Raw genomic sequence first — 17,153 nt, forward strand, 5'->3', positions numbered from 1 at the left:
ATTTAGATACCAAACCTTGGTCAGCAGATAATTTACAATGGGGAAAACCCTTCGCCTGTGAGATATGTGGGAAAGTCATCAGCCACAAATCAAATCTCACTGAGCATGAACATTTTCATGAACATAATGAATGTGGAAAATGCTTCAGCCAGAAGGAAATCTCCCTCACCATCAGAAGATTCACACTGGTGAGAAACCATTTGAGTGTAAGGATTGTGGAAAAGCTTTCACTCAAAAGTCAAACTTCATTAGACACCAGAGAACTCACCTGGTGTGAGACTAAAGCAAATATTTGGTACAAAATTTATATTTCTACTAGTGCATTTCCTAATATAACTTAAATGGACAGTTTAATTGAACACCATTAAGCATATGGAACCTTGAATAGGGCAGGAGATTTTGTAGGTTTGTCCAAAATGATGCTCCGATAAATCCCAGTGATCTGAACAGTGAATAAAAAGATATTTACAAAGCCCCTGAGGGGAATGGCGAGAAAGGGGGAATATTCAACTTCCCCATTTGGAGAACTCCTGATATTCTTGCAAACAGGGGCAACAACCAAATCAATAGGCCAAGCCTTCAATCTTGGGGTTTGTTCATATGCAACTTATCCCTGCAAAGGATAGACTAAGCCTTCTTAAAATTACGCCTAAGAGTCACCTCAGAGAACCTCTCTTGTTGCTCAGATGTGGCCTATCTTTCTCTCAGCAAACACAGCAAGCAAGCTCACCACCCTATACCTCTCTACATGTGAGGTGACTCCCAGGGGTGTAAACCTCCCTGGCAATGAAGGACAGAAATCCTAGAATGAGTTGAGACTCAGCATCAAAGGATTGAGAAAACCTTCTTGACCAAAAGGGGGAAGAGAGAAATGAGACAAAATAAAATGTCAGTGGCTAAGAGATTTCAAACAGAGTTGAGAAGTTATCCTGGAGGTTATTCTTATGCATTATACAGATATCCCCTTTTTAGATTAAGATTTATTTGGGTAGAGGAAAGTCCCTAAAACTGTAGAGCTGTTTTCCAGTAGCCACGTTTCTTGAATATGATTGTATAATGATGTAGCTTTTGCAATGTAACTGTGTGATTGTGAAAACCTTATGATGTTCCTTTTAACTACAGTATGGGCAGATGAGTAAAACATATGGATTAAAAATAAATAAATAATAGGGGGAACAAATGTTAAAATTAAAAAATTTATATATTGGATAGATGGAAATACTAATTTTCAATGAAAGAGACAGGTAAGGGGAATGGTATGTATGAGTTTTTTCTTTTTATCTCTTTTTCTAGAGTGATACAAATGTTCTAAAAAATGATCATGGTGTGAATATACTACTATGTGATGATATTGTGAGCCACTGATTATACACCACGCACGGAATGTTTGTATGATAAGAATGTTCATGTTGGTATGTTGTTTTGGTTTGGTAATAAAAAAATTAAGAAAAAAATAAAAGAGTGAAAATAAACAATAAAAAAATGAGCGGGAGGGGTGAGTACAAGGGTAGTTCAGTGGTAGAATTCTCGCCCACCATTCAGGAGACTCGGGTTCGATTCTGGCCCGTGCAATTCCCAAAAACAAACAAACAAAACAAGGGGAAAACAAACAACAAAAATTCAACAAATGGCACTGCAATAATGGGATACTCACATGGAAAAAGAATGAGATGTTACCCCTATCATACAGCATACCAAAAAAGAAAAAAAAATGAGGGAGCAATTAAGAGATTCCCTGATAAACAAAAGCTAAGAGTTCATTACCAGTGACCTTCTCTATAGGAAATGCTAAAGTGAGTCTTTCAGGTTGAGATGAAAGGAAAATAGGTAGTAACTCAAATAAAATAGGCAGTAACTCAAATAAAACTCAAAATAAAAATTTCTGTAAAAGAAAGCACACATAAAATTTATATTTTGACTAGTGCATTTCCCAATATAACTTCTGAAAACAGCTTAATTGAACACCATAACACATGGAGCCTTGAGTAGGGAATGAGATTTTGTTGGTTTGTCCAGAGTAATGCCCCAATAAATTGCAGAGCCAAAGATTTGAACAGTGAATAGAAAAGTATTTGCAAAGTCCCCTTCGGAGAACAGTGAGAAAGGGGGAAAATTCAACTTTCCCAAGTTCAATTCTTGATATTGTCATAAGCAGTGGGGACAACCAAAGCAATAGGCTGAGCCCTCAATCTTGGGGTTTGTTCATATGAAACTTAACCCCACAAAGGATTGGTCAAGCCTACTTAAAATTAGGCCTAAGAGTCACCCCCAAGAGAACCTCTTTTGTTGCTCAGATATGGCCTCTCTCTGTCCAGCCAACACAACAAGCAAACTCACTGCCCTCCCCCTGTCTGTGCGACATGACTCCCAGAGGTGTGGGCCTTCCTGGCAACGTGGGACAGGAATCCTGGAACAAGCTGAGACTCAGCATTAAGGGATTGAGAAAACCCCTAGAATGAGCTGAGTGAGACTCAGCATCAAGGGATTGAGAAAACCTTCTCCTCCAAAAGGGGGAAGAGCAAAATGAGACAAAATAAAGTGTCAATGGCTGAGAGATTCCAGAGTCAAGAGGTTATCCTGGAGGCTACTCTTACGCATTAAATAGGTAGCACCTTGTTAGTCAAGATGTAATGGAGAGGGTGGAGGCAACTGTCTGAAAATGTAGAGCTGTGTTCCAGTAGCCATGTTTCTTGAAGATGATTGTATAATGATAGAGCTTTCACAATGTGACTGTGTGATTGTGAAAACCTTGTGTCTGATGCTCCTTTTATCTACCTTATCAACAGATGAGTAAAACACACGGAATAAAAATAAATAATAAGGGGAACAAATGTTAAAATAAATTTAGATTGAAATGCTAGTGATCAATGAAAGGGAGGGGTAAGGGGTATGGTACGTATGAATTTTTTTTCTGTTGTCTTTTTATTTTTTTCTGAATTGATGCAAATGCTCTAAGAAATGATCATGATGATGAATATGCAACTAAGTGGTGATACTGTGAATTACTAATTATATATGTAGAACAGAATGATCATATCTTGAGAATCTGTTTCACTTTTTTTAATTTAAAAATTAACAAATAAAGTAAAATTAAAAATTTAAAAAAAAGTACACAGACAAATATAAAAGCCAGTATTAATGCATTTTTAGTTTGTAACATCACTTTTTATTTCTTACATGACTAAAAATACAAATGCACAGAAAATAATTATAAATCTATTATAGGAATCACAATGTATAAAGATTCGTATGAAAGCAATATAATGGTGTGCAAAGTGGTATAGGAGTAGAGTTTTTGTAAATTATTGAAGTCAAGCTAGTATTAATTTATACTAGATTATAAATTTAGGATGCTAAATGTAAATCCCATGCTAATCACGAAGAAAATATCAAAAGAATATACCAAAAAAGGAAATGAGAAGGAAATCAAAATGTTTCATTTAAAAAAATCAACTAAACCCAAAAGAAGAAAATAGGAGGAAATAAGGAACAAAAAGGTATGAGATATAAAAAAAAAAACCCACAAAATGGAAGAAGTCTTTCTTATCATTAATTAAACATAGAGTAAACTCTTCAAAGTTTGGAAGAATGCATTAGAAAACACAATCCAACTATGTCTTCTACAAGCGACTCACTAGTAAGTTTAAAACAACTCACAAAAGAAAAATTAGACAACCTTAGGAGCTCACTATCTATTAAATACATTGAATTCATAGTTAAAAACTATCCCAACAAAGAAAACTCAAAGTCCAGACAGCTCTGTTGGGAATTTTGCTAAATATTAAGAAAGAAATACAGTTATCCCTTCCATATCACAGGGCTTAGGGGCACAGCAGCCCCATAATCTGGAAAATTCATTCAAAACTTTGTTTTTCATTGTTTCAGCAAACTCTCTAGCTGCCTCTCTTGATACTTTTACATTCATAGGTTGAACTTCTTTGTATCCAGCCTTTCCTGGCTTGAAAACCCAGCACACTCTTCACCTTTATCTCCCTTCAGGGAATCACATAAGGACTTAAGCCTTTTCTTGTCTGATGCCAGAGCCTACTGAAATGACTTTTTAATAACAATCCAGCACCCAAAAGAAGACTGCACTTTCTAGGCGGAAGAGATATGTACTTCGTGGTTTATACAAATGCTCTGCAGTTGATGTAGCTGCAGGAACAGCTTCGCAGATTTCCTTCTCTTCTAAACTTGTTTTATGTCATCTGCAGTTTCCACAAAACTCCCCCAAAAATTCTCATTTAATTTCTTGTGATATGTTGAAACTGTGATGGGGAAAGTTGCAATGTGGAAGGGATAACTTCAAAGATATTACAAAATAAAAGGTACATCCATAGCAGGTCACACCAGTGGGGGGACTGGCAAGACAGGTAGGTCAGGAGGACCACTTTCTGCCACTGTCCCCAGTGGAGGGGGAGAGCGGCTGGGCACAAACCCAATATATCTCAGTAGAGCAAGGTGGCAACCATCAATGCTCCGAGGTGGCAGCACCAAGGTGTGGTTGACAGGTACTCAACAGAGGCCTCTCGCCTACTCCCAAACCAGGTAACAAGTCCATCCTGCATGAACACCCACCCATCTGCTATGGGTTGGGGCAGAAAGATGGAAGACGTGGGCTGGAGCCTGCATTGTCAATGTTGCACCGGGTTCTGCAAACTCTGTACCCTACCCATACACCAATGCTTTATGCTCAGAGTACCAACATAGAGATTCTAATTTAACTGGTCAAATGCAAATTTTTCAAAACTCCCCAAGAGAATCTAACGTGTAGCAGGGTTTAGCATCCACTTTTAGAAAAGAGATACGATTTCTGGAAAATTCTATCCTCCCTAATTTAGATTTAACTTTTCTTAACCAGGTTTGTTTGTTCGTTCGTTTTTAATTTTATTTACACAAACTCCATATCCCCCAAACATACACTCTATCTGGAGTCGTGTTCCCCAAGTGTAATACAAGAGGTGCTCCTCTGCTTCCTCTTATTTCCAAAGCTGGTTTCTCTGTTTGCTTGAAATCCGTAAGCCCCCAAGAGCCTTCCAAAAAATTCCTTTTCACTTAATTGGTCCACTTTGGTTTCTGTAGCTTCAAACCAAGGAACTCTAACTACTAGAAAGCCTAAAGAATAAATAGCATTTGAGGTAGAAAAGGCTTTCATATGATGTTCAATGAAAAGGAAAAAGAAAACTAGTACATCTTACCTACCATTCAATCACATTTTTATGTGAATATATAAAAACTCTAGAGATATATAACAATGTTAACAGTGAATATTTGAGGGTAGTGACTTACAAGTGAATCATAGTTTCTTTTTTTGCTTCTGTATATACTTCCCAATTTTTTATATAATGAACTTTTCACATTGCTTAAGGTGAAAAATTTTTTTCATAAAACACTAATCCAACAACAAATTAATAGGGATAAAAATTTTTTCCCCAAAGAATTAGTGACATTTAACCCAACAGTTAATCAAACTATCTTAATACTGTTAAACTATTCAAATCTCTTCATTTTCCTTTGTGTAGCATGTATGTATCTCTGCGTCAGTACAGTCTAGCAAAGAAATGGTTGAGTCATAAAAAAATTAAAGTGAGTAAACACATTCTTAGGCTGACCAAGGAAGCAAAGAGTCATGAGCAATGTTTGATTCTACTCAATGTCAAGAAAAAAGGACTAAAGGACAAAAAACTTTAGTTAACTTACTACTGAAATTTTATCTAAAAATAAAACAAAGCAATTTCCTAACAGAATTCTACTTTTTTAAAAAACTGAATTCACATGAAGGGAGACTAAAGAGAGATGACAACTAAATGTAATCCCTGATCCAACACTGGATCCATTAATGAAGTGGGAAAAAAATGATCAAATAACATAACTGAGTCAACTGACAAAACTGGAATATGATTGATAGATTAGATAAAAATACCATAATAATGTTATATGTACTTAGGCTGATAACCATACTGTTGTAATGTGAGACAATTTTTATTCTAAGAAAGTATGTACTTAAGTATTTAGGTATAAAAGGCCATAAGTTATGCAACTTACTTTCAAATGGCCCAGAGAAAAGCATTACACACACGTTCATACACACACCAAGAGAGAGCACAAGCAAGGGAGAGCACGAGCAAGGGAAAGAGTGAGCAAATGTTAAAGCATGGGATAAAATGTTAACAACTGGTAAATCTGGGTACAAAGTCATAAATGTTCTTTGTGGTATTCTTTTTCTCATAAACAACGTATAAGTTTGAATCATTATTTCCAAATAGAACATTTTTTTAATTGAATTCACTCAGCCTGTTGATAGGGGTTAATCAACGAAATTTTGGTTCTAAATTCCATATTCTTGGAATACCCTATCTAATTCTATTCACTGAAAAATGTTACCCATTTTTTTTTTAAATCCCAGTTCAAATCTCACCTTCATAAAGGTTAGAAGTGATCTTTCTGCCCGTTTCACTATTAAAGGTCTGAGTTTGTCGTCCAGCTCTCGTGGGATCGTGATTCCCCTAATAGGGACAAGTTTCCTGACTTAATGCTCTATATTCCTTCATTGCAACTAAGAGAAAATTGAGATACAGATTCGCTGATTTGCCCAAGGTCACAACATGAGCTAGTAGCCAGGATTAAACATAAAAAGCTCCTGTTTTAACCACTAATGATCAAAGAATATACGTGGTCTGTTTACAAAGATATTACTTAAGGGGTTTACTTTTTTGAGTATCTACCATGTACCAGGCACCATTTTAGGAGTTCCCCACACATTATCGTCTGGAATGTCCTAAGTCTATACACATACACCTGCATTCTTAGCTATGCGTTTTTATATTCCCTGCAAATATTATTTAAATTCACATATTTCTGTTATTAATGGACTGTGTCCTAATGTGCCTACCCTCAAATTACTTAGCAAATTTTCTATTCTCACTCTTGTCTTCTCCTGTCTCATACATAAAATATGACATATGCAGAGATACAAAAAACTCTAAAATTCTTTGACATCTTATTTCAAGATGTTCCTGACCAACAAGGACTTCTTCCTAAAAGGTTCCATCTTCAATACCTTCCATATTCTCATACCTCCACATAGTAACTGTATCACAGTCTGTTACTAAAAGTGTTTCTCTATTTGGATTTTGTTTTCACTCATCCATTCATAGTTAGCCATCTATTTGCCAGGCACTATTCTAATCACAGGGGATATAGTGGATAACAAACAAGGAGTACCTTGTCTTCCTAAATGCAAGTGGGGGAGGAAGATAACAAACAAGAACATCCAGTAGTATAAGCGCTCTGAAGGAAAGCTGGGAAAGAGCTCCAGTAGTATATAGTGGGAAAGAGAAGAATTTTAAAGTGACAACTTATCTAAGAAGATAAAGTTTGAGCAGACTTATCTGGTGTCTCCAAAAATTAATAATATTTATCTATTTGAGAGCAAAGATTAATTTTGACCGTTAATCTTGCTGTCAGTCTTTCAGTAGCAGATTGCCTTTTTAATTAAAAAAAAAAAACGGATCAAAAGACTGAGATTTTAAAACTAAGAAAGTCAACTCTTCTCAGGCCAATGACATGCTGAATCAAATTCTGCACAAGTTTAAAAAATTCAAAGCAGATATTTTTGTCTTTTTCTATAGCTATGAATAAAGCATGCATAGAATTATTAATGACTATAAGGACACAGACAACCCTTATTTAATCTTTTTTTTTTACTATATACGCCAACCATATATTCTCAGTATTATAAAAAAGGATACTATTATATGAAAACACAATTTATCAATAAAGTGTGATTGTGACTTAAAATTTTAAATTTTTGTTAATACTGCAAATACATAAATTCATAAATTAAAAACTTCTATCATACTTCGTATGCATCCCCGTTTGCTGATTATGCTACAGATAAAGGGAAATTAAGTTAGGGTCTTCTTTTGTTAAAATAATAAATATTTCTACACATTCCCCTCAAACATCAAAAACAAACATTTTTATAACTAAGAACTAATGATGCAAACATTAGCCATTTCCATCTCAAAGAATCTTGTCCATTCTTCAAAAATTCCCATTTCAAATCTCACCTCCATAAAGTCTACCTGGCATTTCCAAATACCATCACCTTCTCAGTCTGTTACTAGTGTCCTCTTACCTTCAGAAACTCCTTACAGCTGTCGAGCCCAATATCCACAAGAATGCCTTTCACCTTTCTTCGCACCTTCCTGATGTTGTCAAGATTTTCCACAGGGATTTGAAACATTTTTGAAATTTTCCTTAAAAGGAAAGAAAACCAAGGCATTATAAGTATGCACATACAAAACATATTTTTTATAGGGCTGATACACCACCAAGAATAGAGTATAATTTTCAACAAATGGTGGTGAGACAGCTGTATATCCACAAGCAATAGAATGAAGTGGAACTCCTTCCTTACACCATACACAAAAATTAACTCCAAATGGATCAGATCTAAATGTAAGAGCAAAAGCTATAAAACACTTAGAAGAAAACACAGTAGTAAATCTTTGTGACCTTGGAGATGACACCAAAGACACAAGCAACAAAAGGAAAAAAATGGATAAATTGGAGTTCATCAAAATTAAAAATTTTGTATTCCAAAGGATACCACTAAGAAAATGAAAAGACAACCCACAGAATGAGAGAAACTATTTGCAAATTATATTTCTGATAAAGGAGTTGCATCCAGAGTGTATAAAGAACTCTCATAACTCAATAATTAAAAGATAGGGTGCATAGGTAGTTCAGTGGTAGAATGCTCCCCTTCCATGCGGGAGACCCAGGTTCGATTCCCAGACCATGTACCTAAAAAAAAAAAAAAAGATAAATGACCCAATTTAAAAATGGCCAAAAGATCTGAACAGACATTTCTCCTAAGAAGATATGTAAATGGCCAATAATCACATGAAAAGATGCTCAATGTCATTAGCCTTTAGGAAAATGTAAATAAGAACCACAATATGATAACCATCATACCTGCTAATACGGCTATATATACTTTTTAATGGAAAATAAGAGTTGGTAAAGTTGTGGAGAAATTGGAGCTCTCATATGCTGCTGGAGGCAAAGTAATATGGTAGTTTGGCAGTTTCTCAAAAGATTATACACACAGCTACCATATGAACCAGCAATTTCACTCATAGGTATATATTCAAGAAAAATGAAAATATACATCCACACAAAAAATGTGTTAACAAATGTGTCCACAACAGCAATATTCATAATAGCCAAAAAGTGTAAACAATTCAAGTGTCCATCAACTGAATGGATAAACAAAATGAGGTATAGCCACCCAATGGAATAGTATTTGGCAATAAAAGGAAAGAAGTACTTCCACATGCTACAATGTGAACAACTTTTGGAAACATTAAATGAAAGAAGCTAGTCACCAAGGATCACATGTCATATAATTCCATTTATGAAAAATATCCAGTTTAGGCAAATCTATAGAGACAGAAAGATCAATGATTGCCTAGGCTTGGAAGGACTGGGAACTGCAGGGTGCTAACAGGTACAGGGCTTCTTTTATGGAATAATAACATTCTAAAACTGTGCTGATGGCTGCAAGCCTTTGTGTGAATACACTAAAAACCACTGGACTGTACGCTTTAAATGGGTGAAATGTATGATATATGAATTCTATCTCAATAAAACTGTTTTCAAAAATACAGGAAAAGAGGGTGGGCCACAGTGGCTCAGTGGCAGAGTTCTCGCCTGCCATGCCGGAGACTGGGGTTTGATTCCCAGTGCCTGCCTATGCAACTACAACAACAACAATAAATATATACATATATATTTTTTCTTATATATACATATATAGGAAAAGGCATAAAATTAAAATACACCCTGTGATATGACACCAGAATAGGAGATACTGGTGCGCCCTCAATGTTTTCAGTATCTAAGCAGATACAGAAGTAAATAACATTGCAAATGTGCATGTGTGTATACGAATATTCCATTGCTCTGTTCACAAAGACAGCTTGGTACCAGTAGACCCAGTAAGAGTGGTTGCCTTAAGGCTCAAGGTTCTAATTGCCACTTTCTATTATTAAAAGAAACCAGGAATATTCAGAAAAACAGCTTACTCTAGGGCTTGAACATAGAAAAGGCAAGATGAACCTTAAACGTTAATCTTGCGCGAGAAAGAAAGTTGCTCAAAGAATGAGGAGACATGTCAAAAGGACGCAGAAGAAACCAATTTAAAAAGACCTCCACAGGCCAAATAAGAGGTAACTAGAGCATTAAAATAAATGACAGGGTGCATGGATGGTTCAGTGGTAGAATGCTCACCTTCCACGTGGGAGACCTGGGTTCAATTCCCAGACCATGCATCCAAAAAAAAAAAATGACAGTAACAAATTATAACCTGTGGCAGATTGAATTTTCTAAAAACGGAAACAAGAGTATCTCCTATTCCCACCTGTTCTTCCAACATATGACCTTGACACGCCTCCCCAAAAATGGTGGCATGTGTCCCCTTCCCTTTGAGCTTGGGCAGAACTTTGTGGCTGCCTCAACCAATAAAGTATGGCAGAAGTAACAGGCTAGATCATAAACAACGCTACACACTTCTGGCAGCTGTCTTGGGACAATCACAGTTTGAATCCAGACACCATGTTGTAAGGAAGTCCAACAAGCCCACCCGGAGAAGCCACATGTAGATGGATAAAGATGCCTCCAGAGCACTCAGCCCCTGGCCACCAGTTACTTCCAGACTTTGAGTCTTCCCAGATGAGGCCCCAGACATTGTAGAACAGAAACAAGTCATGTCTGAATTCCTGACAAACAAAATTTATAATCTTCCTTAATAAAATGTTTGTTTTACTTGCTTAAGTTTTTGGGTAGTTAAAAATGAAGCAATAGTTACTAAAATTTAACCCACTAGATCATAGCCTTAAGACTACACTGATATAAATGAATTGAAAGTTTAAGTGCCTCCCAAAAAAATGCTTATTAATAATCAAGGAAAAACGAGTAAAGCCAAAATTGAGAGCCACTGTACAAAATAACTAACCTGTAAGAGCCAAAAGTATAAGGATCATAAAGGTATTATTATTCCTAATAGACAAAATATGGAAACAATCCAAATGTAGAAACTCCAAATGTCCATCAACTGGTGAATGAAGCAAAATGTGGTATATCCATACAATGTAGTACTACATGGCAATAAAAAGGAACTAAGTACTGTGCATGCTACCTGAATGAACCTCAGAAACTTTAGGCTAAGTTTTCAGATGCAAAATACTTCATATTGTCTGATTTCACTTATATGAAATGTCCATAAAAGTCAAGTCTGTACATACAAAAAATAGATAAGCAGTTGCCTGGAATAAGCTAAGGGTAGGAATAGGCAGTGACTTCAAATAGGCAGGAAATTTTCTGAGGGATAATGGAAATGTTCTAATATTAGACTGTGGCAATTATTACACAATTCTATAAATTTACTAAAAAGCAATCAACTATATCCTTAAAGATAAAGATCGTAAAAGGAAACACTAAGGAACAGATCCAGATTGAAGGAGACTAAAGAAAACCAAATCCTAAATGCCTAATTCTAAAACTAGATCCTTTTACTATAAATGATATTAGAACAAATGGCAAAACTTCAAATGAGTTTGAGGATTAGACAGTAAGAATGTATTAGTGTTAATTTCCTGATTTTGATGGGTGTGTTGTGCACATATAAAGAAATGTTTGTAGGAAATACACAGTTTTGGAGGTAATGTGGCACTTTGGCAACTTACTCCCAAATGAATGAGGGGGAAAAAGCTCTTTACACTTTACTTGCAATTTTTCTGTAAGTCTGCAAGTGTCTCAAATTTTATAAAAAACTATAAGCTATAAAACCTTAAAAAACAAAACTATTAGTCAAATTCAAATGGCCAAATATTTTGATTACACAATTTCATTAATAATTAAAGAAATGCCAGGTAAATTGATAAATGCTATCTTCTCACTATCAAAATGACATTAACTTTTAAAGATTGGCAACAACCAGTGTAGTAAAGGTAAGCAGAAAAATCATAATTTCTATGTGTTTGTAGGCAATTTTTCAATTATCTTCCATGGTTTTAAATGCCAATTTCTATGAATCAGCTATGCCACTTCTATACCTTTTCCTTGTACTCGCTTTCCTCATTTCTCATTACTCCTCCCAAAAGGGTAGGTTTGGTGCCCCTCCAAGGCTTCTATAGTAACCGGTTTATACTTTTTTCATTGCACTCATTCCACTATATTGCAATTATCTATTTATATGTCTATTTCCCTTTTAGACTGACCCTCTTTAGGTCAGAAATCATTATCTTTGTATCCTTAACACCTGTCACAGAGGATAATACAAAAGAAATGTTCATTAAATGAATGAATGATGTAAAATAAATCAAGGTAAGTACCATAAGACTTGTAGAAAGTGTTTTAGAAGTTCAAAAGAGGGGCAAGTTATAGAGGATTAGAGAACTGAAACTCAAGACATTCCAGGTGAACAGCTTAGAATCAAAAAATTGTTTAGGTCAAGAAAGAAAAGGCTGAATATATTTGGCAAAAGGAAAGTAGCCTAGGGTGGGCCACAGGGGCCCAGCAGGCAGTGTTCTCACCTGCCAAGCTGGAGACCAAGGGTTTGATTCCCAGTGCCTGCTCACGTTAAGAAAGGAAAAAAAAAAAAAAAGAAAAAAGAGGTAAGTAGCCCAAATAAGAAAATAATAGGAGAAAATCCCAAAATGATAGACCGGGATCAAATTGGAAAGGGGTGGGTACGGAGAGTTAACGTGCAAGAAGGTGGAATATCCCGGGCAATAAGAAAACAAAGTTTTTGAGAAGGAGAGCTACAGTAGATAAGCTTCTTTTTAGACAAGTTGCAGCCTTTGGTTTTATCTATGTGAAAAAAGTTTATCTTGGGCTCAGCATAAGGAGAGAGTTAAAAGGATACCTAGCATTGTAGTAGTGGGAGATTTTTAGAAAAATCATAATAAAATTAAAAATAGAATTAAAAAAATAAAACGCATCGAAGGTTCTGGCCTTCAAAATTTTACAATCTAACAGAGGAACTGACAAGGACCTCATGACAGCATTTTTAAAAACTAAGCACAAAGTCACGTTCAAGCTCAGATTGACTCTCTGGCCAGAGTAAGGGTCAAGAATATTTTTCATTAGATGCTTTACACTCGCTTTATCAGATCTGTTTTCATTTCCTTAAAGTTGCACTATCTTCTTATTCTTTGAGGTTCTTCATTAGCTGTTAAATAGCTTTGACCAAACGAAAGGTCATCATCCACATATATCTGGAACAAGGAAGCATATTGCTTGCAAAGAACAGTCTTATATACCAAGAGCTGAAATGACAGGGTTTTGAGAAGCATGAACTGCTGGTACTGGTGGGCTTTCAGAAGTGGGAATGTTTGGGACTGGCTGATTTTCACAAGCATGGATAATGGATGCTGCTGCTAACTGGTTGACCCTCTGAAGGGGGTACTGAAGAGAGGCTGTCCGTGATCAGGCAAGTTTTAAATAGTTCACTAGTTACTTGCTCAAGGTTTGCAACTAGGGCCAAAGAAATGTCAGTCTTCTTTTTTTCCTAAATTTGGAGAACTGGAACTTTTTATTCTCAAACATATGTGACCCCCTTTTCTCATCAGTGTTATTGTGGCTCTGGCTCCCTAAAACAAGCACAGAGATATAACCGCTTTAGGGAAACCAACTGAGAATAACAAAAAATAAAACATAGGTAAATTGTGTAAATTCCATAACCTTAAAACAATTTTCCTAAGATCCCTGGTCTACTGCTGCAAATCACTTTTGTTAAGGGAATCTAAGAGACTTTTACCAAATTTACCCACTCTAAGATATGATATCACACACATTTTGTGTACAAAGAGTCAATGTTTCTATTGACAGATCCTCCTTAGATGCTATTCTACATATATTCTTAGTATTCAGTAAAAGGTCATGAGGAAACAGGCTGATGCAGCTAACTCTGCTTCCATACCATGCACAAACCTATCAACCGCAGTTCACAGCAATCTTTTAAAGTGTGTGGTAGACATGGGACTACCACAGAATTCCACTGCTGTACATGAGAAATTCTTTCCCAAGGATTTCTTTTGTTGTTTCTTAATATCATGAGCACTTAAAAATATTCCATTATGGAAAAAATACCCTTCAAAAATTAAAGTTATTCAAAAAATAAGGGGGAGGTACTGTGCAGCGGTGGCTCAGTGGTAGAATTTAAATAAATAAATACATAAATGAAGTCATTCAAGTGATAAAAACACTTTTTTAAGCCATAGAACTTTCTTTTCCATTCCTGTGAAACCTTAATTCTAAAAGGATTCCTCTCGGGAGGCAGCATAACACAATGGTTACCAGCAAGGATTCTAGAGCTGCACTGCCTGGGTTCAAATCAGCTGCACTGTTGACTGGCTGTGCGATCTTGAGTAAGTTACTCAAATTCTCTGGGCCTCAGTTCCTCATCAGTTAACAGGGAAAGACCCAGCTCATAAAGCAGTTGTGATGATGAATGAGTTAACAAGCACTTAGATGATGATCTAACTCCAAAAATCTAAATCGAATGTCCCAACTATTGGAATACAAGTCTTTTGTTATTTTAAGCACCTTAGAGAATACATGACATTATTTCTGACACCCATGAAAGCAAAAATCAGAACATCTGGGCTCAAACCACAGACCCTTCCAGCCACGTGGCCATGGGCCAGCCATCAGCTGCCTTTCAGTCTTCAGAGTGACTATCATCATAAATTCGCCAACACCATATTCCAAACTTGGGTTCAAATTTAAAAGATGTCCCAAACATTCCAGGATTTCTTCAGTTAAAAGCCTTGCTGTAATAATAAATAAGTCCACTCATATGCCCATAACCAATCATCAATTCCTTTCAGATGTGCTAAAGTTAGCCCTGCAACTCTTACCATCTCTCAACTAGACAACTGCAATGACAGCCTCTTATCTCCTTCCTGCTCTTGTCTATCCCCCAAAGGGGCACGAGCTACCTTTCTAAATGCAGCTTTTTGTCACCTCCATGCTTACAGACCACTGGCTCAATACTGTCTACAGATTAATTCCCAACTCAAATCGAAAAATGAAAACACATTCATAATATGGCCGACTCCACAGTAACACCTCTAAATAAGTTATACATAATTTGACCTCCAACCAGAATTGAACATATACTTTTCACAACTCCTAGCTTTTCACATGTTGTCCTCTCCCACAAATGCTCCCCACACCTCCAACTCCTACCCAGATTTTGCCACGTCTGTTATTTGATAAACCTGTGTGTGGACCCTCTTAACAATCTTAATTGGTCAATCTTCGGTGATACCTACAGAACTTTACTATCATTTGCTATATAGCACTTGCCAGTGTGCGTTTTAACTTGTCTCTTCCCCAGCCAGCTTCTGCCCCTCTCTGCGCCCCTCCTCAACGACTGTCAATTCCTCAAAGTCTCAAGGGTCAGTGGCTACCCATTCTCTTCAATTCCAACGAGTTTTAAGAATATGCGGACAAGTCTCTTGTTCCAATTTAAAAGAAATAACGAAAATGTTCAATCATTTCTTCTGAGGCTGTGCAATATTTGAACTGACAGTTACTGTTTTGGGCGTTCCAAAGCCGACTGTGAGGAGAAATTTTGTATACGATGTCTTTTTCAGTTCAACCAGGTGTGGAGACGGAAAGTTAAAACTGCAGAGTGGACATGTGCACACCCATTCTCCCGGGAACCTCGAAGGCGCAGGACGAGAAGGTGCCGTGAAGGCGCGCGGCTCTTTCCTTCTGGGGAGGGCGGCAGGCGGCCTTCGGGACGGCCCGCCCTCCCTGGCTACACCTAGCCTTCGGCACTCCCAAGCGGCCCCCGCCGAAGCCGCGGCCGGAGGGGTGTCCCACGGGGGGCCCCCGCCCCCGGCGCGGCCCCCACCCGAGGCGCTCGCGCGCGGTCCCGAGACCCGCCGGGAACGGCACGGCCACGGTCACGTGACGGCGGCGGGGGCGCCGGGGCCGCTCGGGCCGCCAACCCCGCGGCCGACGAACGTTTCCGGGATTCCCGGCACGAGCGCTCGGCGGCGGCTCGCCGCGGCCCGAGAGAGCCCAGGCCAGGGAGGCGCGGATGACGCCCGCAGAAACTTTCCGGGCGAGGACGGGGCGCGGGGCCCGCGCTGATGCTCCGCGGCCGCATACCTACCGCTCGGCGCCCGAGAAGCCGCCCGCTGCCGCCTCTGCGAAGCACGCCGTCTCGGCCCAGCGCCCGCCCTGCCCCGCCGGCCCGCCCCCCGCCCCGCCGAGCCCGCGCGCGGGACCCTCGCCTCAGCGCGAGCCCATCCCCGTGGCGCGACCCCTCCTCCTCGCACAGCCAGAAAAAGAAAATGGCGCTCGATTTACCTCAGGAAGTGACGTGCGCCCTCATTTGCATGCCGGTGCGGCCAGCCAATGGGAAGGGAGTGTGCATTGGGCCACCTGGGCACTTCCACACAGACCCCTGGGGCCCCTGGCCAGAGCTGGGTTGCAGGCTCCCAGGTGGGAGTGGCCACTCACCTGTTGGTGGCCTCTGCCACTGGCCACACCCCTGCCCACCGAACTCTTTGCCAGCCCTTCAGCAGCTTCTGCTCAAACTCTCGAGAGAGTTTGAGTTGGTGATGACGTCAGTCAAGGGGCGGGGGAGCAGTGTCATCAACCATGTGATCAATCACGTGGGCTCATCAGAGCTTTGACTCATTTGCATGTGATGGGGTGGAGCTAGTGGCCGCAGCAGACATGGGTAGCCCCGCCCATATCTCAGAACCAATAGGAAGAGAGATATGGAGAGTATCGGAACTTGGGATTGGAGAATAGAACTTTTGATATCAGAACTTTGACAAGTGTGGCAGAATTGACATATTTTGGTGAACTCACTAGGTAGGGTCTCCTGACTTCAGAATTCTTTTTCCAAGAAATGTCACACCTTTTCTTGAGAATTCTATTTTTAAGTAAGATCTATCCCATATTTTGGAGCGAGAGGGTTAATTGTATACATCTGTATAACTCTCTAGTGCCCTAACAGTACATTTTTGCCCAGATTTTTTTTAAATGAAGCAATAATTATTTTAGTTCTCAAATTCAGTGAAAACATGGAGTAGGAGCTTTTAAGATAGCTATGGCTT

General features: G+C 38.4%; 1 protein-coding gene across 7 annotated transcripts in view; it reads right to left on the reverse strand.

The window, feature by feature from the left end:
• The window catches only part of ADNP2 (ADNP homeobox 2), an 83,095-nt gene extending 66,461 nt beyond the window's left edge, over nt 1–16,634 (reverse strand). For 5 of the 7 annotated variants that reach the window (XR_013164986.1, XR_013164985.1, XR_013164987.1 and 2 more), the window contains exons 1-2: nt 16,199–16,277; nt 8,141–8,261 (exon numbers count right to left, since the gene is read on the reverse strand). Coding sequence is in view for 4 of the 7 variants with exons in the window: in XM_077135160.1 (XP_076991275.1) it covers nt 8,141–8,248 (108 nt within the window). In the remaining 3 variants the exon portion in view is untranslated. The other 2 variants (XM_077135159.1, XM_077135158.1) reach the window with 2 other exon arrangements.
• Between the last annotated feature and the right edge of the window lie 519 nt (nt 16,635–17,153).

Source organism: Tamandua tetradactyla, chromosome 18 (genome assembly GCF_023851605.1).
Source record: "Tamandua tetradactyla isolate mTamTet1 chromosome 18, mTamTet1.pri, whole genome shotgun sequence".
NCBI classification, from domain to species: Eukaryota; Metazoa; Chordata; class Mammalia; order Pilosa; family Myrmecophagidae; genus Tamandua; species Tamandua tetradactyla.